The sequence below is a fragment of the Sinohyriopsis cumingii genome, chromosome 14 (genome assembly GCF_028554795.1).
Source record: "Sinohyriopsis cumingii isolate HCF-2022 chromosome 14, ASM2855479v2, whole genome shotgun sequence".
Classification (NCBI taxonomy): domain Eukaryota; kingdom Metazoa; phylum Mollusca; class Bivalvia; order Unionida; family Unionidae; genus Sinohyriopsis; species Sinohyriopsis cumingii.
The window spans coordinates 4736188-4760424 of NC_142974.1; the positions used below are offsets into that span (position 1 = coordinate 4736188).

The following is a 24237-nucleotide window of genomic DNA, read 5'->3' on the forward strand; positions in this document are numbered from 1 at the left end:
TAAAGCCATAGGAAACAACAACCAATACAAAATAGTGAGAAATAAAGTTGTAGATCGTAACGGTAGCTGTTTACAAGATGGAATTTGACCAAAATTCTAAACCAAAATAAAATACACACAATTTTCTGGTTACCAAAAGACTCTGGTGCAAAGTAGATGAAATGGTAAGAAACAAAGCTTTTTACCTTCTTCAAATATTAAGGCCAGGTTTACTTGAAATCTGTCCTTTTTAAATCTTTTTGGGAGCAGTCCCTCAAAAAAGATATCTACTATTTCAGCAATTATTTCTTTACCATAAGAAGATAATCTAAAGGATGATCTTTACCGTAAGAAGTAAAGCTGTACCATTGTCAATTTTTACTGATTATGCCGATACCATGTATAGCCGATTATTAAAATTGCCGATACCGATTATGAGACTGATTATTTCATTATTATTTGTTTTATAACAATGACTGGTTCAGAAACACGAACCTATTAGTGTAATGCAAGAAGGTATTTTGCCATGTGAGTTATAACAAGGTTTTTTTTATGAAGCAAGTCAATCTGAACTTCTATACAAAACAAACAGAAACCAGATAAGAAGTACATAACTATTTACCGAAAACAACGATCACACAAACATAAAACTTGAAAAACTATAAAATTAAGACTGATAAAACTTATGGTTTGCCAATTCAGGATATAAATTAATGAAAATGTATTAAGTTAGTCTTTTAACTTACGTTTAATGATGCAGGTCGCCATTACTAGATTTCAATAAATGACTAAAAAATATTAATAACAATAGCCCAATAATAATTAAAATTAATAATACGCATGCTTTAAGACTAAAGTTAGAGGTCAATGTTCATCACAGGACACAGAATAAAAATCCCAGTGATGCGACATTGATGGTCCAGTGGCATTTGCTTCAGTTTCAGTTTTTCGTTTTTCTTTGCTTGGGGGTTCCTCCTGCTTGTCAGCTGACACAACTATGATGCATTCTGCTCTAAGCCATTCTTTGGATCTGGTCACAAGTAATTCTTTGCTGAATAGGCAATGTTTGAATTGTGGATCTAAGATGGTGGCCAAGACAAGCCTATTGTTGCCGGCAACATCAGCAAAGCATATGTTCAGTGATGTCAACATATCACAGCACATTGTCGGAATACCATGACTCGCTTCACGCCCTCAAGCCAGCAACATTCGGAGCATTTTCAGCATAGGAAGTATGATTGATACTGATGTCTGACTATAACTTACTTCCTTGGTAATGTCTGTGAATGGGCCTAACGTGTCCACAATATAGTTAATCAAGACACACTGTTGGGCTGTTAGACTAGGCAGGTCATAGAGAGTAGCGTAAGCCCCCAAGACTTGTTTTTGTTCATATAACAAAACCATCATATTGTTTGCAGAATTTCAGCGTATCTGGACATCCTGGTCGAGTTTCTTATGGGCAACGCCAAACTCTTCCTGCTGCTCTTCGAGCTGCTGTTGTGCCAGGATGGAGTGCCGGAACATGCTGACTATGGATCACAAGATCGCCAAAACATCTTTGACTGAACGCCATCACTGACAATGAGCTTCAGTGTGCAAAACAGCTGATGATCTTGAATTCATCCAGACGCATTGCTTTAACCATGTTTGCACTTCTGTCATGCAGAAGAATATGGATATTAGGTTTGGAAATGTATTACTCGCATAATTTGTCCAGTTTGCTTGCTAAATATTCTCCTGTGTGATTCATTGAGAGGCGTTGCTGTTAAAATCACCTGTTTTCAATGCAAGTCTTCCGTCAGCCAGTGTGCCGTAAGACTCAACAAGGATGGGCAGGTCTGGCCATGCATTAGAGGTCAAACTAAGGTCAGATTGGGCAGAAACTAAATCAAGTACGTTGCTTTGTATCGTCTTATGGATGTCAGATATCAAAGATGTGGAAAAGTACTTTCGACTTGATTTTAAAGCGTGGTTCTGCCTTGGCCATCAGAGATTGAAATCCAGTGTCTTCAACAATGGAACATGGTTGCACATCTACTGCCATGAACTCTGCAATAGCTTTGTGCCAACTATTAGCTCTTGGGTTGTCAGATGCAAATGGCTGCTTCTGGTCCAGCATAGCATCAATAGTCAGAGTACGAGGAGTTGCTGCAGCTGCTGAGGTTAACTGCGCAGCATCCTTTTCTTTTTTATCTGCCTGAAACAGGCCATGTTTGATGATGTGCTTGCAGTGCAAGTGCTGGACAAGATTCGATGTCGTATAATATTTAGAATCCTTTCCATCTCTGGAAATGCATGCTTTGCAAAGTGTGCAATTTGCTTTGGACTCGTCAACTGCATTTACTTTGAAGTAATTCCAGACTAAACTTGAGTAGTTCAAGACTGACATTATGCATAGGCTTGGTAGTATATTTAATAGTGTACAATCGCTAGTCAATATTAATAATCCAATAGATTCACGCTCTTGAAATAATGTTTTAAATCAAGTAAATTCCTATTAAGTTGTCCACGTAGCTGGCTGGATGCACGAACCACGCTGCGAGTCATGCACTGAAGCAGCTCAGCAGCTGAGGTAACACTGCTGGCACTGGCATACCAATATCAATGCTGCATAATATTTGTATGAATCCGCTCAACTGCTTCAGTGTGCGACCACTATTCGTTGATTAACAGCATTGCAGGACTGTCTAAGGAACAGATTACCTATAGTGGGTCATAGTTTCATAGTAGTTAGAAATTTAGCTAGCTATTTAATCTGCCTAGCTATCCGCTAATGCGTATGCTGGAAGTTCAACAGCCACACAAGGCCTCATTGGCTGGTTGGCTGCTGTGATTGGGATGAGTGCATGAATGGTATTGATAATTTGTTGTGTGCAGACAATCAGCAGTAGTTTATACAGCAAGTGTGTTAAAAAGTATTTACTTTTAAGAATATATTGTCTTTCAATTAACCCCCAAATCAAATTTGTATTCCTTAATTTCCACTATTTAATTTTGATTTAAAATTCAAGCCACATCAAGATGAATGTTATGATTGAATTTATTTTTGGGAACTTTGTTTACATCGGTACTGACGATTTCTGCCAATACAGATTATACTGATTGTTCTAATAATCGGACCGATTATGAGTATGGCCTATTAATCAGTACAGCTTTAATAAGAAGATAATCCAAAGGATGATTACAGTAAAATTGCCTTGCAAGACCATAAAATGTGAGACCACCTGTCATGAAAGACCATATTCTCTATGCACAGATGTATTGATTTTATAGTGTTATGTGTTATGACATGTCATGAGACCACCTGTCTTGAGAGACCATAATGTTTTGGCAGAAGGAGTGGTCTTTCAAGACAGGTTCTACTGTATTACTATAAGAATATAATACGAAGGATGATCAGTACCATAAGAAGATAATCCAAAGGATGAACTTTAACATAAGAAGACAATCTTATGGATGCTTTTCACCATAAGACTATAATCCAAAGGATGATTTTTACCATAAGACTATAATCCAAAGGATGATTTTTACCATAAAACTATAATCCAAAGGATGATTTTTACCATAAGACTATAATCCAAAGGATGATTTTTACCATAAGACTATAATCCAAAAAGGATGATTTTTTACCATAAGATGATAATCCAAAGGATGATTTTTTACCATAAGACTATTATCCAAAGGATGATTTTTGCCATAAGACTATAATCCAAAGGATGATTTTTTACCATAAGATGATAATCCAAAGGATGATTGTTACCATAAGATGATCAAAGGAATGATTTTTACAATGAATTCCTTTTAAAACTCTACTGAAGAGATGTTAAAAAGAAATATACTTAATTTAAGATAGAGAAATTCACTTTAGCTGTAACATGTTATCCTATTATGTATTTTTCAGTGACTGTTCACTGATCAGCTCTCTTGCTTCATTTTGTAAACTTAACATTTTTAAAAACAAAATAATATTCATATAAATAAACTTATGTATATTCAATTTGCACTGTTTGTTAGCTATTCAATTTTTTTTAATTTCATTATATGCAACAAATAATTATATTTTGGACTTAACCTTGTCCAAAATCAAGTTCATTTCTACCTGACTTTAATCATATTTTTTTATTAAAACTTCTGTAAATAACTAGTATAAAACAATTTTTTTTTATCTATGAGTATGGGTTAACCATTAGGATTAATTATCTTTGCCTGACTCAAGGACATCAAGTTTTCCATGTGTTTTAATATAATTTCAGTAATAGACTTTCTAATCATAACTAAGCTTTTATCTTGTAAGCATTTGGAAAGAAATTTTTTTAAGGTAATATTCTTTTCATAAACAATGTTAATTTATTACCTGAGGTCAAGCAGATCACTTTATAATCTTGTTTCTCTAGAAATTATTCATTTGTGCTTTAAAATCTGAACAGAATCAGTTGTATTATTGTTGTGTCCAGTATTTCATTTAGTTTAGTATTTATTCAAATTATTTAATTCAAGTAATTTTTCTCTGGAAAAACAAACAGCACAAAAATAACATTCTTGGAAATAGAGACTTAGATTTAGAGTTAAATATAAGAATATATTCTTCGACTGTATTATTGTGTTTAAACAAAAGACTGTTGTCACATCACCAGAACACGGCCCACCACAGGCACATCAACACTTCCAGTGTTGGATTATTTATTTTGGAATATTGGTTTATTCACAAATTTTATCATTTCATAAATGTCTTTCAGTTGATGCCACTAAAACACTTGTGTGTTCATTAGTACTTTCAAGACTGGACTATTGTAACTCATTTCTGTCTGGTTCATCTCAATATCTGCTCCAGAAACTTCAAAATGTTCAAAACACAGCTGCATGGATCATACTTAGAGTACCACGATCAGAGCACACCTCTCCACTGCTCTGTACCCTATAATGGCTATCCATTCGATCCAGAATCAAACACAAAATTTGTTCTCTGTGCTATGTTTCACTGTCGGACTCTAGTCCAACATACCTATCCGACCTCACCCACGTGTACACACCAGCAAGATACTTATGCTCTTCTTCTGACAATCGTATACTCATTATTCCCACTATGAAAACAAAGTCACATGGACAGCGTTCTTTTGCATACCAGGGCCCAGCAACATGGAATGAATTGCCCACTGAACTTAGACACAAAGACACAGTGATCACGTTTAAGAGGGCTCTCAAAACTCACTTATTTTGACTGCAAGAACAAACTTAAAGACCTAATAATGTTTCCTACCTTAAATATTCTCAGGATGTTTTTTTAATGTTTTCTCATTTTATGGTGTTTGTTTTTGTAATCATATCATTATATATTTTTTATCTTATAGGTGTTGTCTAATGTTGTAAAGCGCTTAAGAGTTTCTAAAGATTAGGCGCTATACAAAGTCCTCATTATTATTATTATTATTATTATTATCATATACTCTATGACAGGCAATTAATACATACTTCATTGAAGATACTTATACAGTTAACTATACTTTCTCCAGGCTTCATCAATTGGCATTCACTCTGCATTCAAGTATTCCTAAGGTTTGTCAGCTTTTGCATGCAAAATTTGTAGCCATGTTTTTAATGGCAAATAATTACCTACTCAAATTACATACTTAAAATAAAGTCAAATATTGTTTAATTATTAATAATGAGTTATTGGGTATAGTGTTAGTCACTGAAGCAGAGTGTCATTTCTTAGAAAAATAAAAACTACATCTACTAAAGATATTGTAATATAAAATCACAGGGAGATGATTTGGTTATTTTACATTTATTTTGCAGTATTTATCCTTTCTTCAGTATGCATATCTGCAGCAGAAATGGACATGTAAAAATATCCATTACAACATGGCATCACAAGTGTATGTGGTGTACAAGGCAAATCTCCATTCTCCAACAGTGTGATTCCATCAAATTATAAAATGACAATGTAGATGGACTTGTTTGTAACTCTCTACTATCCCACTGTAATGTATAGCCTGTACTGTATAATAACTAATTCCCCACTTCAAATTGATCCTCCCCCCTTACAAAACACCAGTGGGTGGAATGAACCCCTTTAGAAATCACTAAACTGTGCCTAAGATAAAGTCGCTCATTAATTTCCTGCGCTCACTTATGAATTGTGTGACATAAGGCACTCATGAATAATGAAACATAACACTATGCAAATGTGACACAGAATAGAAACCTGACAAAAATACATGATCACATTTTACTAAAATATTGGATCAATCAGCTAATAACTTACCAAAGAATTTTGCTTCTGAAGGAAGAACCTTCTCGAATGGAGTAAATGGGTATAAATGAAAGGGGTCCCCAGGATGATTATAATTCTCCAGATGAATATAGCTTGTAAAATTTTCCCGAAATTTAACTGATGCAAATGGTGCTTCGACTGGTCCCAATAGCTCATCTGTTTCTTGACCCGGACTTGCTGGTTCGAATGTTAATGGTACAAATGATGTATTGAACACACTTGGGCTCGGTTCATCAGCTGTTGGAATTGGAGGTATCTGTAGTCGAGTTCTAACTACAGAAAGGAGAGTGGTAATAATCTTTTTCGAAGTGCCAAAGTATGCTTCCCACATCATACGTCCATGTCGTTTGTATTCTGCTACATTGTTATCACTTAAAGTCCTTAGAAAAAAATGCAATTCTGTTATTCTTGGTTTCGGTAATGATATGACTGCCCGTCTCCAGTCTAAGATTTCACTGAAAGGCAGCTCTGTATAGTCTCCAATAATCACAGGGATAGCTCCATTTTTTAGAGATTCATAGAGACGAGCTTGAAAAACAGTTGTTGAAATTAAAGAAAAGTTGGCAGGAGATATTATGAGTGCAAAGGTGGACTGTTTCAAAATATCAAATCGTTTGCTTCTTTCAGCACAGAGTCCCCACTCCCCTTTAATGCCTGATGCCACATTGTTATCACAGATAAATTGTAAGAACACATTATCCTTGGATGTGAATTTCATGTGCTTTAAATTCTGAACTATGCTTGTTTCTAAGTTGATTAATTCATTTGCATCATTAGCCAACTGCAATTGTCTGCCTTGGAATGTTTCACTTGGTAAGTTCAAATTTGTATTCATATCTAAGACTTTGTTATCTGCTGACCAAAACTGACCCATGAATGAGGCAAAGTATTTGCGCCTAAGTGGGGAAAGGGGAGACAACTCATCCCACGAATCTCCATCAGATCTGCTGAATGATGGTGGTAAAACAATATCAAACTTTTCTCTGAATATTGTCTCAACAAAAGAGCTCTGTGCAATAATTGCTCTTCCAGTACCAACTCCGCCGAACATATCAAAATTCTTTTCTGTCCTTGGCAAGTTTACCAATATATGATTTCTCCCATCTCCATTCCAATGAGGCAGACTGGTGAGCAATTGCTCCAGCTCTTTGTCATTTAATCCTGCTGTATTTTCACCAAGAATAACAATAAACACACAAGCTTCAAGTGGGTCAGTTGTTACATAGGGATTACTTCTAAAAGCAGAAGTGACTGATTCCTTGATGAATGTATCAATGAGTAATGATGAGAGATAATTACTTGTGTCATAAACAAAAACAGGAAAACCTGACAATAGTGAACATCTGGAATAATCAAAACAAGAATGCATTCTACACAAAGATAAGAATTTAGGAGGAGAGAGTGTATCAGTAATAGTTCCTGACGATAATATCTTTTCTGGTGCTTTCAAAACTGGCATAAAATGGTTAGCAATTTCGTCTTGTTCCAACTTTAACTGCTCCAAACTGAGCTTAGTTTGTTTCAGATCTTTTTCCATAGAATCCTGTTCTTCCCTAAAGCTCTCAGCTTGAATCTGAAATTTCGAAATTTCCACTTGCAGTTGTTGGCGTTTCCCCTCCAGCTGTCTCAGCTCGTTATTCACAGATGCTTTAATTGCTCTTAGCTCCTCAATTTGACCTTTCAAGTCGGAACTTTTCAGGTGATCAAGGTCATCTGAATGATCGAGCTTTGATCTTGAGCGATGTACAGGATCTACTGAAAAACTGCTTACATCTGATAGGTAATAGTGACAGAGCAGTGATGACACTATCAGTAGTACAAGAAAACAACTAATTAATGGCCACAAGTGGTTGCGTGCAAGCCGGTTCAGCATACGATTACAACCTGGAAGCATCTTGCACTCCATCCTCTTTGTATTGCACTGCTTGTCACCTTTATTTAACCACTTGCCATCTTTTTCAAACTTTATGTTATCCAGTGCTGGTCACCTTCAGCACATAGTTTTCCTTTTGCTTTTGTCTTTCTGAAAAATAAAAGGGGTACATTTTTTAAAGAATTATATAAATAAATAATGCAAAGTACACAAGCACATGTTCTATGAATATTCTATTGTCTGTAAATGGACAAATGACACAATATGAATTTAATGTCATTGATAACTTGGGCTTCTGTTACTCATATAATGTCCTATACCTTAATATTAATGCACAATGGGATCAAACTCCTTTAAAGATTACAGTGTGCTAATTCTTGGGAAACACTTTTAGCCATGTGCTAACATCAAAACTTTTCAGTTTATTATTTTCAAGGGACTGAACCATGTGACTTGGCAAAGCAGACAAAAGCTATGCTAAAGACCACCAGACTTACATCTAGCTCTCTTTACTGTATGCAAATATAAGACTGCTCTCTTCTTGGTTAACTTGGAACAATCAACGGAGCAAAATCTGTGTGTATTTTCTGCATGGAGACACGCAAGTAATTTCACTGATTATCTCAAAAGACCTGCACAGCTGACACAAATAACATCATTGATGTACAGCAGGACTAATTTATGGATTTGGGTTGCAACTTATAATATGATGAAATAGCTTGTATAATGTGAAAAACTGAAATCTGAATGTTGGAATTTAAAAACAGACAATTTGAGCATACTGCCTTCGAAACATCAGATTGGATAACACAATAGGGCAAATCAAATTTATTTGCTTCTATGGAAGAGTTGTCTTGAAAATAAAAAATGTGATGGATAAATTAATAAAATATATTGTTGTATTACTAGTGTTTACTGGATTGATCTAACATCTGACTATGCCTATCTTCTCTTCTCAGAATCTTTTCTTTCTTTAAACACCACAGCATAATTATACAGAGTTACATAACAGACACTTGTCTGATCAAGTATCATCCACTGTATATTCATTTCTTCATATATACAGGCAAATATTAACATCCATATGTACACAGATACATACACACAAACGTACAAAAATATAACCATAAATACATGTACATAAAATTTACATCTACATACAGTAGTTGAAATGCAAGGGCAGGTAGGAAATTATTTGCTGATAAAACCAAAATCTCCATATAAGTTTCAACTTCTCTTTTATTGGCCCTTGGAGTACTTCTCCATTCTGGTCTAATTTAGGCCCTGCAAAATTCAAACTGACTGGTAAAGTGGTAGACTGGTGTGCAATATCATCGGTCAACTAAAGGTCAAACACTTCAGAGCAGGGTAATGATGAGATCTTTTCTAAGGCCATCAAGTTACAATAGTGTCAATGTTAATTATGTTCTCTTTTTTAAATATTGTAAGATAAGAAAATTTTATTAGTGTAAGTAGATACATACTCATTGGATGAAAACAGGAATAATAAAGATAATAATTCATCCAATGAAGTATTTGGCAAGTTACTTTTCCACATAGTTTAATAACAAGAAGCCCCATAGTCCATTTAAATACCAAATAATAAATAAGAAAATTACTTGGAAAGAGTGAGCTTCTGATGCAGACATAAACAGCTGAGTAGATAACAGATAATAATTAACTGAACAGTAAGTATTTGTTTGTTTGATTTTATTTTATTTTTAACTGCGCATCAGCACTGTAAGGCTATTTAGCGCCAAACAAAATGTTATATGTATAATCTTTTAAAAATTATGATAAGTCTCATATCGACCACCGATATTAAAACACAAATAGTTGAAATTAAAACGGTAAGATGGTAACGGTGAAAAACAAAGCTTTCCGATCAACGGGGGATGTAAATGTTGTATGTTAATGAAAAATGATGAAAAGGTATTAAAAAGGGACGGTATATATATTGCATAAAACTGCACAAGGTGACAGCATAAAAGTTAGAATTTAGAGTAAATATTTACTGCTTTCAGGAACTCTATAATACGAGTGATATTAATAGTATCAAAAAGTTCTTTCATGTCATGCACTATGTAATAACGATCACGCGCAGGTTGCAGGTCAAAACACTCTATCATAAAGTGCTTAACAGTGAATGGTTCATTGCAAGAAATGCACTCTGGTTGGTCTTCACCTTTTAGTATGTTGGAGTGGGTGATATAAGTATGACCAATTCGGATTCTTGCAATGACTACCTCCTCCCTACGCATGGTTCTGTAGAAATGAGTCCATTCTCCTAGAGTTGGCTTCATTGCATCAAGTTTGTTATTTACAGCATCATTCCATGATGCCTGCCACTTCTGCCGGAGGGACTTTCTGACACTAGATTTAAAATCAGTATGTGGTATTTTAAAATCAGATGGTTCTAGAGTAAGGGCCATTTTAGCAGCGCGATCAGCTTTTTCGTTACCTTTAATACCAATACGGCTAGGTAACCAACAGTATATTATATCATGGGAGACACTCATCTTGGTATTTTTGACGAGTATGTTTTTCAATAATGGATTCTCCAGTTTTCTATTGTGTAGTGACTGAAGAACTGATAGTGAGTCGGAGAAGATGATACTGTTTAAAATACGTTTGCTTGCTATATGTTGCAGAGCAAGGTCTATTGCTCTGATTTCGGCTGAAAAAATTGATGTTCCATTTGGTAAGCGAACTTGCGTTGTGTGATTTCCACAAACGAAGGCTGCAGCAGCCTTTTCCTCATCCTTTCAGCTTGAGCCGTCGGTATAAATTATTGTGTAGTTTTTATATTCGGTGAGAAGTTCATGGTAATAGTTGTGGAAGACAGAAGGGTTTGTTTCAAATTTTTTTCCATCGTGTAGCGTATAAAGTACTTTTGGTTGTTCAAGCAGCCAGGGTGGAGTTTCGGAGATGGACATTTTCTGAATTCTAGAGAGATCTATTTTTGTACTGTCAAGGCTGGATGATATTCTAATGCCAAAGGAAGGTATGGCGTTTGGTTTATTTTCGTACAAGGTTTTGTATTTGGGTTGAAAAACAGCCGAAAAAGCAAGATTCAGAGGGTTTGATTTTAATTTGAGTGCATACTGTGTGGAAAGCATTTCTCTACAAAACGATAACGGTGGTTCGTTCGCTTCAGCTAGTAGGCTTTCACACGGGGATGTTTTAAATGCTCCCAAAGCCAGTCTTATTCCCTGGTGATGAATTGGATCAAGCATTTTAAGATACGATTTTCTGGCTGAACCATACACAATACAACCATAGTCCAGTTTGGAGCGAATAAATGTTCTATATAAATAAATGTTCTATATAAATTCAGGATGACTTTTCTATCAGCACCCCAGTCAGTGTGCGCTACTACTTTAAGTAGGTCAAGTGCTTTTAAGCATTTGGCTTTCAAGTTCTTTAGGTGTGGAATAAAAGTCAGTTTTCTGTCAAAGATAATACCCAAAAATTTTGTTTCCTCAACAACTGGAATAGGTGTTCCGTCCAGCCTGAGTTTAGGTTCATCGTGGTGTCGTCATAATTGACAGAAATGCATGCATACTGTTTTTGATTTCGAGAATTTGAAGCCGTTCGTACTAGCCCAATTTTGAGTCTTGTTGATATTTTGCTGCAGTTGTCTTTCAATTGTATGCATGTGCTTTGACCGATAACATATGAGAAAATCATCAACATATAGTAAGCAATCCACACCAGGAGTCAAACACCTGGTGATGTTATTAATTTTGATATTGAAAAGTGTCACAGATAAAATACTGCCCTGGGGCACACCAATATCTTGCTCATGCAAATCAGAGAGTAGAGCCCACTCGTACCTTGAATTCTCTGTCTGAGAGGAAGTTGGATATGAAAGAGGGCAGATGGCCTTTCAGACCTAGATCGTGCAGGTCTTTTAGTATCCCGTACTTCCATGTTGTGTCATAGGCCTTTTCTAAATCAAAGAAAACCGCTACTAAATGTTCTTTCTTGATAAATGCATCGCGAATGAATGTTTCTAGTCTAACCAGATGATCGTTGGTGCTCCGTCCATAACGAAAGCCACTTTGGAAAGGAGATATTAAATTGTTAGTTTCCAGGTACCATACAAGCCGAGAATTGATCATTCGTTCCATTGTTTTGCACATGCAGCTTGTGAGTGCAATAGGTCGATAGTTGGTAGGATCATCGCTATCTTTACCGGGTTTGGGAACTGATATTACTGTTGCTTCTTTCCATATCTTAGGTAGATTACCAGTAATCCATAAATCATTGAAGAGTTTCAAAAGAGATGTTAAAGATGATTCTGGAAGATGTTTTAAAAACTGGTAATGTATTTTGTCAGGCCCAGCGGAAGTATCATGGTCCTTGTCTAAAGCCTCCATAAGTTCTGATAGTGAAAACAGTTGGTTGTAACTTTCCGAGTTGTTGGATGTTAATTTTAAACGTGACTTTTCTTTTTGAGTTTTCAATTTTTGGAAGGCTTCGGAATAATTAGATGATGAGGAATTTTTAGAGAATGTATCAGCAAGAACATCTGCTATGTCACATTTTGAGCTAAAATTCTTATTGTTCAGTTTCAGATGTCGGAAAGAATTGTGTTTTCTCTTTCCGTTTATTTTGTGGATCGTGTCCCAAACTTTCTTAATTGAGGAACGAGAGTCTAAAGAGGAAACATATTTCATCCATGATGCTCGTTTACTTTCTTTGATTGTGCGCCGAGCTTTGGCCTGGAGAATACGATATTTACTTAAATTCTCGGGCGTCGGATGATTGTTAAATTTTTTCAAGGGTTCTCGGCGTTGCCGTATGGCTTCCTTACATTCCTTAGTGAGCCAAGGTTTTAAGGTTCTTTTACAGTTTGTTGAGGACTTGGGGATAGATTCTTCTGCAATGTCGGTTAAAATAGATGTAAAATGCTGAATGGGGTCGTTAACATTGAAAACTATCTTCATTCAGCCTAGTTTTACAGAGTGTTTCGAACTTGGCCCAGTCGGCCTTCTTTAAATTCCATTGTGGAATTAATTCATCAATTGTAGAGTTATGATTTACAAGGGAGATTGGGAAGTGATCGCTGCTGTGAAGGTCATCAGCGACCTTTCATTCATAGTCCAAAAGCAGCGAAGGAGAACAAATTGTCAAATTGATGCATGTGCATGTACCCGTGCCTGGGTGCAAATATGTCAGTGTTTTGGAGTTATATAGACACAGATCGTGTCTAGAAATAAAGTCTTCAACTTTGTGACCTCTGTCACTTATATGATTTGATCTCCATAAAATGTTATGGGCATTAAAATCCCCGAGTAAAACAAAGGGTGCGGGAAGCTGTTGAACAAGATTGTCGAGTTTGTTTGGTACTAGGTTAGTGTTAGGTGGTAAGTAAATAGAGTAAAATGTAATCACTCGATGTAGAGTGATGCTTACAGCAATTGCTTGTAAATTGGTGTTTAAATGAATGAAGCTATGAGGAGCTCTGTTGTTCACAATAACAGAAACTCCTCCTGATGCCCTATCAACATTTGGAGAGCAGGTGTTAAACAGGGAGTAGTTTTTAAATGTGATATTGTCCGTATTTTTCAAGAATGTTTCTTGAAGGCATAGTAACGCAGGATCATGTTCGTTTAAAAGCAAGAGAATATCATTGTAATTTGCTTTAAGTCCTCAACAATTCCATTGTATGATAGTGTTTTTCATTATAAATTTAAATTAAAGATTGTGGAGCTAGGTTAGACCTTTCGCAGAGGGAATTTGTTTTGTTATTTCTCTGGAGGAAGTACGGGGGTGAATTTTTTGTTTGTAGGTCTGGAGTTCCCTTGGGTGCATGGAGCAGATTCTTCTGCATCCATGCTCTCGATGTCTCCAAACCTGTTATAAAGTTTGATGGGGTCATCTGAAACCTTTTGTTGCCTGTTTCCATGAGATTTGTGTTTGTTTTTTTGGTGATTTCGGTTGTTGGGTATTGCTGAAAGTAGTTTGTGTGGATGCCGTGTTTCTTTGTGATTGGTAATGAGGGGTGTTTGAGCTTGGTGTTGAATCGGGTGCTTCTGTTTGTGTTTGAGCGTCCTTTGTTGTTTTAGGATTGCTCTTCACTAAAGTGGAGAAGGATGGGCCAGGATGGGCAATTTTCGCCTGTACAAGTTTTCTGGCTTCTGGATAGGGAATATTATGTGTATTTTACCCTCTGAATTTCCTTCTCCTGTTTCCAGGTATCGCAATCCTTGGAATTTGTGTGGTGCTCTTTTCCACAGTTGACACAATGCGGAGTTGCTCTACAGTCAGCTTCCTGATGAGAATTGTCTCTGCATTGGCCACATATTTGGCTTTTAGAGCAGCGGTCTTCGTGATGGCCATATTTTTGACACTTATAACATCGAAAGGGGTTTGGAATGTAGATCTCAACCTTCACTTGCAAGAAACCAACTTTGACCACTTTGGGTACTGTTGGCTTGTTGAAGGTGAGAACAATGGTGTTGGTGTCCTGCAGATTATTATTACGTTTGATACGTATTCGACGGACAGCAGTGACACCTTCACTTTTCATTCCTTCAATGATATCTGCGTCGGTGACTCCAGCCAAGTCACGACAGCGAATCACGTCTTTGGATGTATTGAGTGTGGTGTGAGCGAATGAGGTCACTGGAATATTAAAGAAAGTTTTCATTTTCTTGATATTGTCTGTATGACCTCGTCGCTCACACTCCACAAGAAGGCAACCCGATTTCATCTTTTTTACGCTCTTTGGCGTACCAATCAATCTGGTAATAGTTTTCTCAATTACAAACGGAGAGAGTGAAGCAAGTGATTTTGTGGCATCTTTAGATTGTATGACCATGAAGCACAGAAATGACTCCACACTACATGGTTCGTCATCAGAGTCAGATAAAGGTTTCGTATGCTTGTTTTGATTTTTTTTTGAATTTTCCATTTTGGCTAGATTGAAATTCAGCACCCGTGCTCCCCGCCCACCAAGGAGCCCAACAAGGGGACACTTTTCAAGTGCCAGGGATACATAGATGCCATACTCAGTTGATAAAGTTACCTTTGATTGACCCTGAAGTCGCCAATTTCTAGGGTCGGTAAAATTACCCCCCCCATTGACCCGTTAAGCCACCGCCTTCTAGGAAGTCTTCTAAGACTTGGAAAAGGGAAATATAAAGGAATAGAATATAGGGGCAATGGTGGTATCAAGAGAGATACAAGGAGAAAGATAAAGAAGGGGAGAGAGTTAATAAAGACTTCCAAGGGCTCGGCGTGACCAGCCGATTTGTCGGAACCGGGCCCATCCTGACCACCCATCTAAGAGAAGTAGAGGCCAAAGTAGTGTATTGCATGGAAAGCCTCTGCTCAACTACCAGGATCCTTTCCTCCCCTGACACTGGACGCAACCCATGACAAACAGGTTGCTTCTACTTAGTCGCCTTTTACGACACGTAGCGAGGCACGTCGGGCCAATTCTACAACCCCGGACCCGCAGGGGGCGAACTGTAAGTAATGAAAACTTTTGATTTTGTTGACAAATAATTTTGATGAATTAAACACCAGCATCCAAGTACAAAAAAGCCCCCAAAAGATTTTCAATAAAATAAGTCTCTTAAAGGGACTGACACTCAGCTGATCAAAAAGAATTTCCAGGAAAGCCCTAAGTCAATAATCGTAAGTAGTAATAAGATGTTCAAATGTACACCATGGCAGCCAATTTATTCAGATATCAGATGGGCACCACTTTCATCTATGACCAAATAGACAAAACAACCACTCAGATGGCCTAGTGGTTACAACATCCTCTTTGGATGTGGGAGGTAACAGGTTTGAATCCCGGCCAAGTCATAACAGACAATTATAAAAATGGTTTTAACAGCTGTCTCGCTAGGCTATCAACATTAAGAGGCCAGTGTGATAACTGGTTGGCCTGGTGTCAGGATAATGTGACTGGGTGGGACATCATGCTATATATCTGCAACATAATGCCCCAGTGCTAGTCCTACAATGTAAGACATAGCACATACAGTTTTTGTTTTAGTGCTATCTTACTACCCTAATAACAGCCTTGTATAGCATGTTCCGATGTCGGTTGACATGAGAATGAGTAGCCAAAGTTTCAGGAATATCTCACAAGCTCAGCAGCCTATACTGACACTCTTCCGCTAATTTATGTATAATGTACTTACTGTGCTGTCTTTATCCTGGCGGAATGACAATATGACACTACCTAACGGATGCATTTTCATGTTCACCTGACATACATTTGAATTTGTTGCAATGCGAAAGTAGTTGAGGTATGCCAAAGTATGTTTAAGTAGGTTCATGTAGAGATATGTTTCTTGAACAAAACGAAACGTTGCTTACAGTTCCAATAGGAATAATATATTCTTGTTCATTTCATTAAAGAATAATATTTCAACTTAACCCAATTTTGGCATTCCTGGCTTTTATCGCTTTGCAGCCAAATCAAACGAAACTTGAAAACAGGTCCAATTCTCGTGTGAGAATTTGAATTTATTAGAGAAAATACGTCAGGGTAAGTAAAGTCTGACAAAAACATTATAACTTTACTTTGCAGAAATGTGTTGTTATTGGTTGGCAGTTATGTGTGATATTCCTGAAAATTTGACTTTCGTTACAGTTAGTCAACATCAAAACTGGCTACACAGCACTGTTAGTTAGGCAGCAAGACCCATCACTCCCAGAACAAAAATATCGGGTGATGTCTTACGTTGTAGGACTAGCCCCTGTGCCAGACATCTATATAAACTGCAACAATGCAGACATCGTAGCAATATGACTGAAAAATTGTTCAAGCTACCTTAAAAATCCACATATCACACAAACAGTACATTTTGAAAAATCCAGTTGGCTGCCAACTATCTGAGATATTTTTGAAAATGTGGCCAACGTCAAAAGTTATGCTATACTGTTAGTGTCCCAGCTGATTACCAAGCGCGTCACAAGTCGTCAGGCATATAAAAGTGCACAAAAATCAAGAACGACTGTCGACCATACCGAAAGCACTGTTGTTTTGGGTGTTTATTACACCAAACTCGTTAAATATGCATTTGAAAAAAACCATTAAATTCAATTTTCTTTCATAAAAGTTCAATTTTTGACCTTATTTTACAATCTGTAGCATGTTTCATTACCTCGACCAAATCCATTTAAATAAACCCGAATGATGTACATTGGTCACTTGTACAATTGTCTAATAATCTCGAAATAGGTAATTTCGCCTTTTTTCGCTAATTAGTACCAAAACTTATAATAATTCATAATTATTTTGAAATCATCTTAAAAATAAATATATTTATGTTTAAACTGTGTCAAATATATTCTAAAAAATGAAACCTAAATTATCATTTGTTTATTAATATTCTTGAACCCAAAATAGACTGGTACTCAACAACATCCTTCAGTACATAAATTTTAACACATTTGGTTAATAGTTCGAGAACATTAATATCAGTCATATGATGCACGAAGATTTGTTGGAACTGCGTTAACTTGAACATTTAACATATTACTGTAGAGTTGAAGAAGTACAGACAAGGAGACAATATAAATTTTTAAATTATGGTAAATATAAGTTGCCATTTGAACCAAACGTACACAAATATAATGCTATTTCATTTAAAATGTAAAAGCACTTTGCACAGTAACCATTCTTCTTCTCAATTTTCGTTTAGTGACGATAGATATGGTCTAATAGTAAAATTGTTTCGTTTAATTCCCTTATATTTGCAATCACTACGATACGCACATTATCAGGGTTTTATTTCCGCACATCATTCATGTAATAGGCCAAATCATGTAAAGATTTCATTTTCAACATTTCCATTACTCGACATCTTGCAAGACCAGTTAATTTTCTATTGCTCTGCAAGTTTATTGTGTACCTACAATGTAACTATAGTAAATTTGAACTCAGAACTTAGCGGTGGGCTTGAAAATGTTTAAGAGAAACGTTTTTCGAAGGTAGTATTGATTGGACCGTTAGATATGTAAAAGTAAATTAAAAAAAAAAAAGCTTAATTGAACAATTCAGTGGCAGTCATCCTTAAATGAAAGTAAATGCTCTAATGTGTTACACAAACATTCTGCCATGGGACCACTTATCAGCAAATTAACCTTTTATATGTCAATAATCTTGCAGATATTTGCAATGGGTAATTAGGATGAGGTCTTAATCTATTTCTTGAGTAAAATCATTTGGTTTAAAAAGCCTGGTGTCGGGATAATGTGACTGGTTGGGAATGATGCTACATGCCTACAGCATGATGCCCCAGTCCTAGACATCACTATAAACTGCCACACTGCGGACATCGTTAATGATAACATCAGCTTATCTTTAAAAGCATAAACAAAAAAAAAGAACAATGGATTTACACTGTAATGTCAACCACATATTTAGTTCTTAAGTAGTAACGGCCCAGTTATGAGGTTGAATGTATGTGAACACAACTGTGAACTATTTAAATTCTGAATGCACATGTACTGTAAGAGAATGGCCATTTAATTTTATGGGGCTAACTTATTATTTCCAATTGTGTTATATTTTTTTTTATTATTCTTTCTTTCATCACAAGATAAGTTTGTTTCAAGTAGAGCAAGGAATGGCACAGTGTCCTTGTCAGAGGTTTCAGATATGCTTAATCACACGTACTTTGATGCCAATTTTTTATCTGGGATGCAGAAAATCATGCAGGAATCCTACATATGCACACAATGACCAGGCGGCAAATTCAAAGACTTGCCAGTCCTGCTGAGTGGGAAAATGTGTTGATCATTTTAGCTGTGCTGATATTTACAATGACAGAATTCAGTGGCTGTAAGCCCCCTGGATGTATATGTACATCAATAGAACACGACCCAATAGTTGGTCGTCAAGTTCAAAGACTTAGACTAGCTGCTGTGTGGTTGGAAAATGTGCTGATATTGACATTGACTGAATTCTGAGGCAGGAAGAGATGTACATGTGGTCATACTTAGAGAGTACATTAAGTGAACAACTTTAGCTTTCATTATCTTCATTTCCTTGTGTTGCTGAATAAGTAGTACATATGACCTCAAAATCAAGACCTGTCACGACTTAGACAAAATGCTGTTTGCAAATTTTGATCAGTATTTTGGGGTTAAAGGCAAATTGCCAAAGATTGTAATGAGATTCAGAAGAATGCCGAAGTTGCTCGAATAGATAGCTTAAATGAAACAGTAGCCAAGTTTATGAAAGTGTGTTATGCCTGGGCTTAGTGTTTGGAATAAGACCTTTCCTTGAATCCCTTTGAAACTTAAATGGTCTCTTCCCAGAGTAGAAATGAAGGCATTGACCATTTATAACCACTTACAAATTCTTAGCATCAGAAGATGATATCCAGTTCAGTTTGAAAAAGGTGCATTTCTATTACATGAATGCATTGGCATGTTGCACTTAATACATGTAGCTCAGATTATGGTAACTGTTGTTATACTGATTGACATTTGAATAACCAATGGCTGAAGACCTCTCACAGACAAACCAAGATGTCATGCATGATTTAGTGAGATAAAATGTCAAGAAGCAAGTGATTTTAATTTCTATAAAATATATTGGGATAAACAAATAAATTTTAAAAAAGTCTCTTATATTCTATATATTTGGAGAAGGTTGATCGACTTCTTTTGCAATATGTATGCTCTCTTTATTCAAAGAAATATGAACAGACTTGCATACTGACTTAATGAGAGGCACGCTGTATTTCTCCTGCTGTTTAAACATATAATGCAGTTGTCCTAGGTTTGGAAAAATTAAGTTTGCGGCCACTTAAAAAAAAAACGCCAAGAAGTTGTTGTTGTTGTTGTGGGGTTAACGCCATGATAGGCTATACATGGCAGCCAGTATTAATGGTGGAGGGAGAACCCGGAAAGAATCTCCGACCCACGAGAAGCTACTGGCAAGCTTTCTTACATACCCACTTTATCTGAATCCGAGACTTGAACCCACACAGACAGAGGTGAGATGGCAGTGATCCGTAAAGGAGAGTGCTTTAGACCACTCAGGACCCCACACCAAAAGGTGTAAATTCTGAATTTAAAAGCCACATAATGATCTAGACCTGAGGCTAAATAAACATACTTGTTTAATTTTAACTATACATGTGCTGCAAGGGATTGGCCATTTAATTAATGGGACTCGAATGTTCTTTTTGACCAGGATAATATTTTTCGTTTCAAGATAAATTTATTTCCAGTAGAAAAGGAATGACATGGTGTCATTGTTAAAATACAAATCCGAATGAGAGGACTGTTTCCAGCAAGCAGCCTCCCTTAGAAAATTAAATCTAAATGTATTGGGGATGTTATTTGACCATTTGGTAATTGATATAAAATACAATAGTTTAAATTAAGGATGTGAAATTTTATAATTTTCTCTCGACACCTCATACACACACCTAAATGTATATCTGAGACTGATATACATTTTTTCAGTGCCTTGCCCACAGATCTGTTATTGAACTTCGCCATCATCTTGATATTATTGAACAGTACATGGTCAGTTAGCTTTTGAGCAGGTGTGCCCAAAGAATTATTAGGCCGGGGGGTGGGGTGGATGGGGCAGACATAATGATCAACAATTTGCGTCTATATTCAGACACCCATTGGCTTTGAGCAATATTTTTTATGCATGATCATGCCACAACCATGACAACTTTACTTTCAAAAGTTTAAATCACCCCTCGGTAATATTGTGATTTGGATGTCAGAAGATGTAGTTCAGTATATTACTGAGAACATGTGCATGGGGTACCTATCATTGCAACATTGTTTCACTTCAGTCAAGTATGAATGCAATTTTGTTGTAAACGTTTTTATGTCTATATTTTGTTAACATTCTTTTTACTGCAGCAAGTGCAATATTACTGAATTTCATGTGATACTTAACAAATTATACTTTTCAATCTGGAACAGAAACAAGGAAATGAACGCATCTGTTCATTTTGAAAACATAGTATTGAGAAAAAATGTAAATTAAGATTAATTGCACTGATTGTACTCTAAATAGAACCATTAGCACTTAATTATTTTGTTTAGTGTTAAGTAGATTATTCTACAATATGCAGCAGAAAGCACTAAACCAATTTCTGACAAATTTTGAGACCAAACTTGGTAAAACTCCAGATAAGTCTTTTATTTGTGTAAAGTTATTATGTCATGTATATATAACACACAAGGAAGATAGCTTTGTGTTAGAAACCCACCTTTCCCAAGCTGAAACTTACATCGTCTTCTGATGCTACCATTTTATAACAGTGTTTACAATGGTCACTGCCTTGATCTTTGCTGAAATTCGCTCAAGCCAAGTCTTTATTAAGAAGAGACCATTTAAGTTTCTAAAGGGTTATTTTATTTGAAACAGATTTATCTTGTGATGAATGAAACTAGACTCCAATCAGGAAGAACAAAAATCCTCTATAAATTAAATGACCAGTCCTTTGCTGTATAAAAGCAGCCAGAATTAAACTAAAGTTCATAGCTTTGTACATATGTATTTCCTTCTTCTGACTGGGTTATTACTTTTTACAGATCAAACACGTGGTTCTCATCTTTTTAAACAAAAGCTGTTGTCATTGGGAATTTAAATGCACATACCTCAGAGGATTACTTTTCATATTTTAACAGTAATTTCAAGGGAAGCTCAACAAGGTCTTGTCAAGTCATTGCACAAGTTTGTTCAGATTTCTTTGAATAAAGTAAAAGCATAAACTTCTTGCGAAAGTGTAAATAAGCCATTGTAAGTGAAAAAAAGTACATTAGTAATAGTACAGGTGTGACTATGACAATATTATGTAAAATTTGATTTAGCAATATATTTATTACTAATTAGTCTTCATTAGAACTTTTGAATCTCAATAATCATATGAGAACTACTATATGCATAAATTGGCATCTCTCTCTCTCTCTATATATATATAGATACAGATAACATAAATTGGCATCTCTCTCTCTCTCTCTCTCTCTCTATATATATATATATATATATATATATATACTCACACACACGGGTTTTAGGGGCCCCGAGTGGTCTAAAGCGCTCTCCGTTATGGATCACTTCATCTCACCTCTGTCTGTGTGGGTTCCAGTCTCGGATTCAGCCAATGTGGGTATGTGAGAAAGCTTGCCAGTAGCTTCTCATGGGTCAATGGTTCTTTCTGGGGTTTTCCTGGGTTCTTCCTCCACCATTAATACTGGCCACCATGTATAGCCTATTGTGTACTGAAAAATGGCGTTAAACCCTACAACAACAGTGGTTTTACACAATAAACCATGCCAGTTTGTTAGAGACCACGTCAACTCAGCAGTCAACTGAACTCTATGAGAAAGCATGGTGTGCACAATAATTCTCAAATTCTCCCCAAGCTACCAGAGCAACTCCATCAGGGTGGATGAAGAGATGGTGCCTGTTATTTTTTTCTTAATCCTCTTCCACTTTCTCCACCCCCACCACAATACAGTACATGTAAGTTGTACTATAACATTGGAAATTCTGTATGTTACAAATATTTTCCTTGTGGTATTTTGGGCTTACTGGTTTTGGAACAGTCATTGTCCCCCACAGCCCATGATGCAGATCCCTTTAAAAACATCCATGACTTTTATTCATCAATGTTTCTTGGATAAACATTAAATTTCTAGGTTTTTTTTTTTGTTTGAGGTAAAGCCATATTGTATTGCAGAAACTAAGGATTTAACTAGAAATCAAAGATATGCATAGTGGGCGTGTTACCAGTCTTCTATTCATGCCTATAACTTTAGATTATTTTCATAATAATATCCCTTATGTTGCAGTCCTTTGATTTGGAGGATGAGGATGCTTCGTATGGGGTGTCATTTCCCACAGGCTTTGAATATGGCCAAGATGAAGGGGATGGTGAGGCAGCAGCTAGTTCAGAAGTCAAACCCAGAATACTGCTGATGGGACTAAGAAGGTATGGTAGATTATTTTTGTTTTTAATTGTAGTGATAAGTGGAAAGATGATATTTGGTTACAATCTCTTCTTGATCCACCCATCCATCAACAAGAGTTGGAAAAATATGAATTTGCTGTGTGACCAGAATCAGGAATTTCTTGACATTGCACAACAAAATTCGACAGTTTTCCTTTATATACCATCATATACTATAGAAAAGTCTAGGCAAGTGACATTGAACATACTTGCCTAACTAAAATTTGCAATTGTTCCATGTTGCCAGATGGGGGATTTTTCCCACAAAGTTGGAAATATCTTGTATTTTTTATTTTTGGCAATAAAATTTTTTAGAAAAATCTGAATATTGATTTCTTTCCCCAACCATTTTCTGGCATAACAGTTTGGGCAAGTGAGATAAAATTCTACTTGTCTATGTGGATTGAACTTGTCTGAACCTGTCAAACAAGGGATTTTCTTTAGCCTTTGTCTTCTGTCAGCATTGGCAGGATTCATTCTGGACTGTGCCCATGCACCATCATTGGTTCACAAAAGTTCCCTTATAGTGACTGTCAGACACATAGAAAAACCAATTAAATAAGATAAAATATTGTTACTGTTGACTTGAGACTGTTGAAGGCATCACAAGCTTACAGAGTAGAGTGTGGTCTTTGCCAAAGAATTGTGGGACAATCAGTTTCATTCGTTGACAGAAATGTCTTACAAATTTTTATTAACTTTGGTACTAAACAAGAGTACATGGTGGATCATTGGTAGAATATACAAAGAAGAGATGAACTCTCTGATAAAAACGGTGTTGAATTAGCTTGCAAAGGGAAGAAAAATGCTGACACAAATTTTGGAAATATTCTAGAAAGGAGTGGTTACTCAGGCATGAGAAATTCAACTTGCAGCATGGAAGGATCATGATTGGTAGGCCAGTAATATACACAGCCACTGGGTTTATCAATTAATTTCTGCACTAAATATTCACTTTTTTCAGCATTATCTACTTTGAATAAGTCGTTGAGTTTGACTAATGCAGTAAGTTACAGTTTCATTGTCAGATAAATAACCATGTCCTGATTAAAGACTAAGATGAGAGACAGATGCAGAGAAAATTAATTAAAAACCCTTTCATGTTAATTGTTTTATTTAGAGCACTGCAATTTCAACAT

General features: G+C 36.1%; 2 protein-coding genes across 3 annotated transcripts in view; one reads left to right on the plus strand and one right to left on the minus strand.

Annotated features, from left to right (window-relative positions):
- LOC149783127 (exostosin-like 3) overlaps positions 1 to 17337 on the minus strand; it is a 42437-nt gene extending 25100 nt beyond the window's left edge. The window contains exons 1-2 of the mRNA XM_089931351.1: positions 17264 to 17337; positions 6248 to 8279 (exon numbers count right to left, since the gene is read on the minus strand). Coding sequence (XP_089787477.1) covers positions 6248 to 8162 — 1915 coding nt within the window. The 5' untranslated portion in view covers positions 8163 to 8279; positions 17264 to 17337. The remainder of the gene's footprint in view (positions 1 to 6247; positions 8280 to 17263) is intronic.
- Positions 17338 to 17571: 234 nt separating this feature from the next.
- The window catches only part of LOC149783128 (uncharacterized), a 49524-nt gene continuing 42858 nt past the window's right edge, over positions 17572 to 24237 (plus strand). For both annotated transcript variants that reach the window (XM_089931352.1, XM_089931353.1), the window contains exons 1-2: positions 17572 to 17693; positions 22941 to 23080. In XM_089931352.1, coding sequence (XP_089787478.1) covers positions 17691 to 17693; positions 22941 to 23080 — 143 coding nt within the window. In that variant the 5' untranslated portion in view covers positions 17572 to 17690. The remainder of the gene's footprint in view (positions 17694 to 22940; positions 23081 to 24237) is intronic.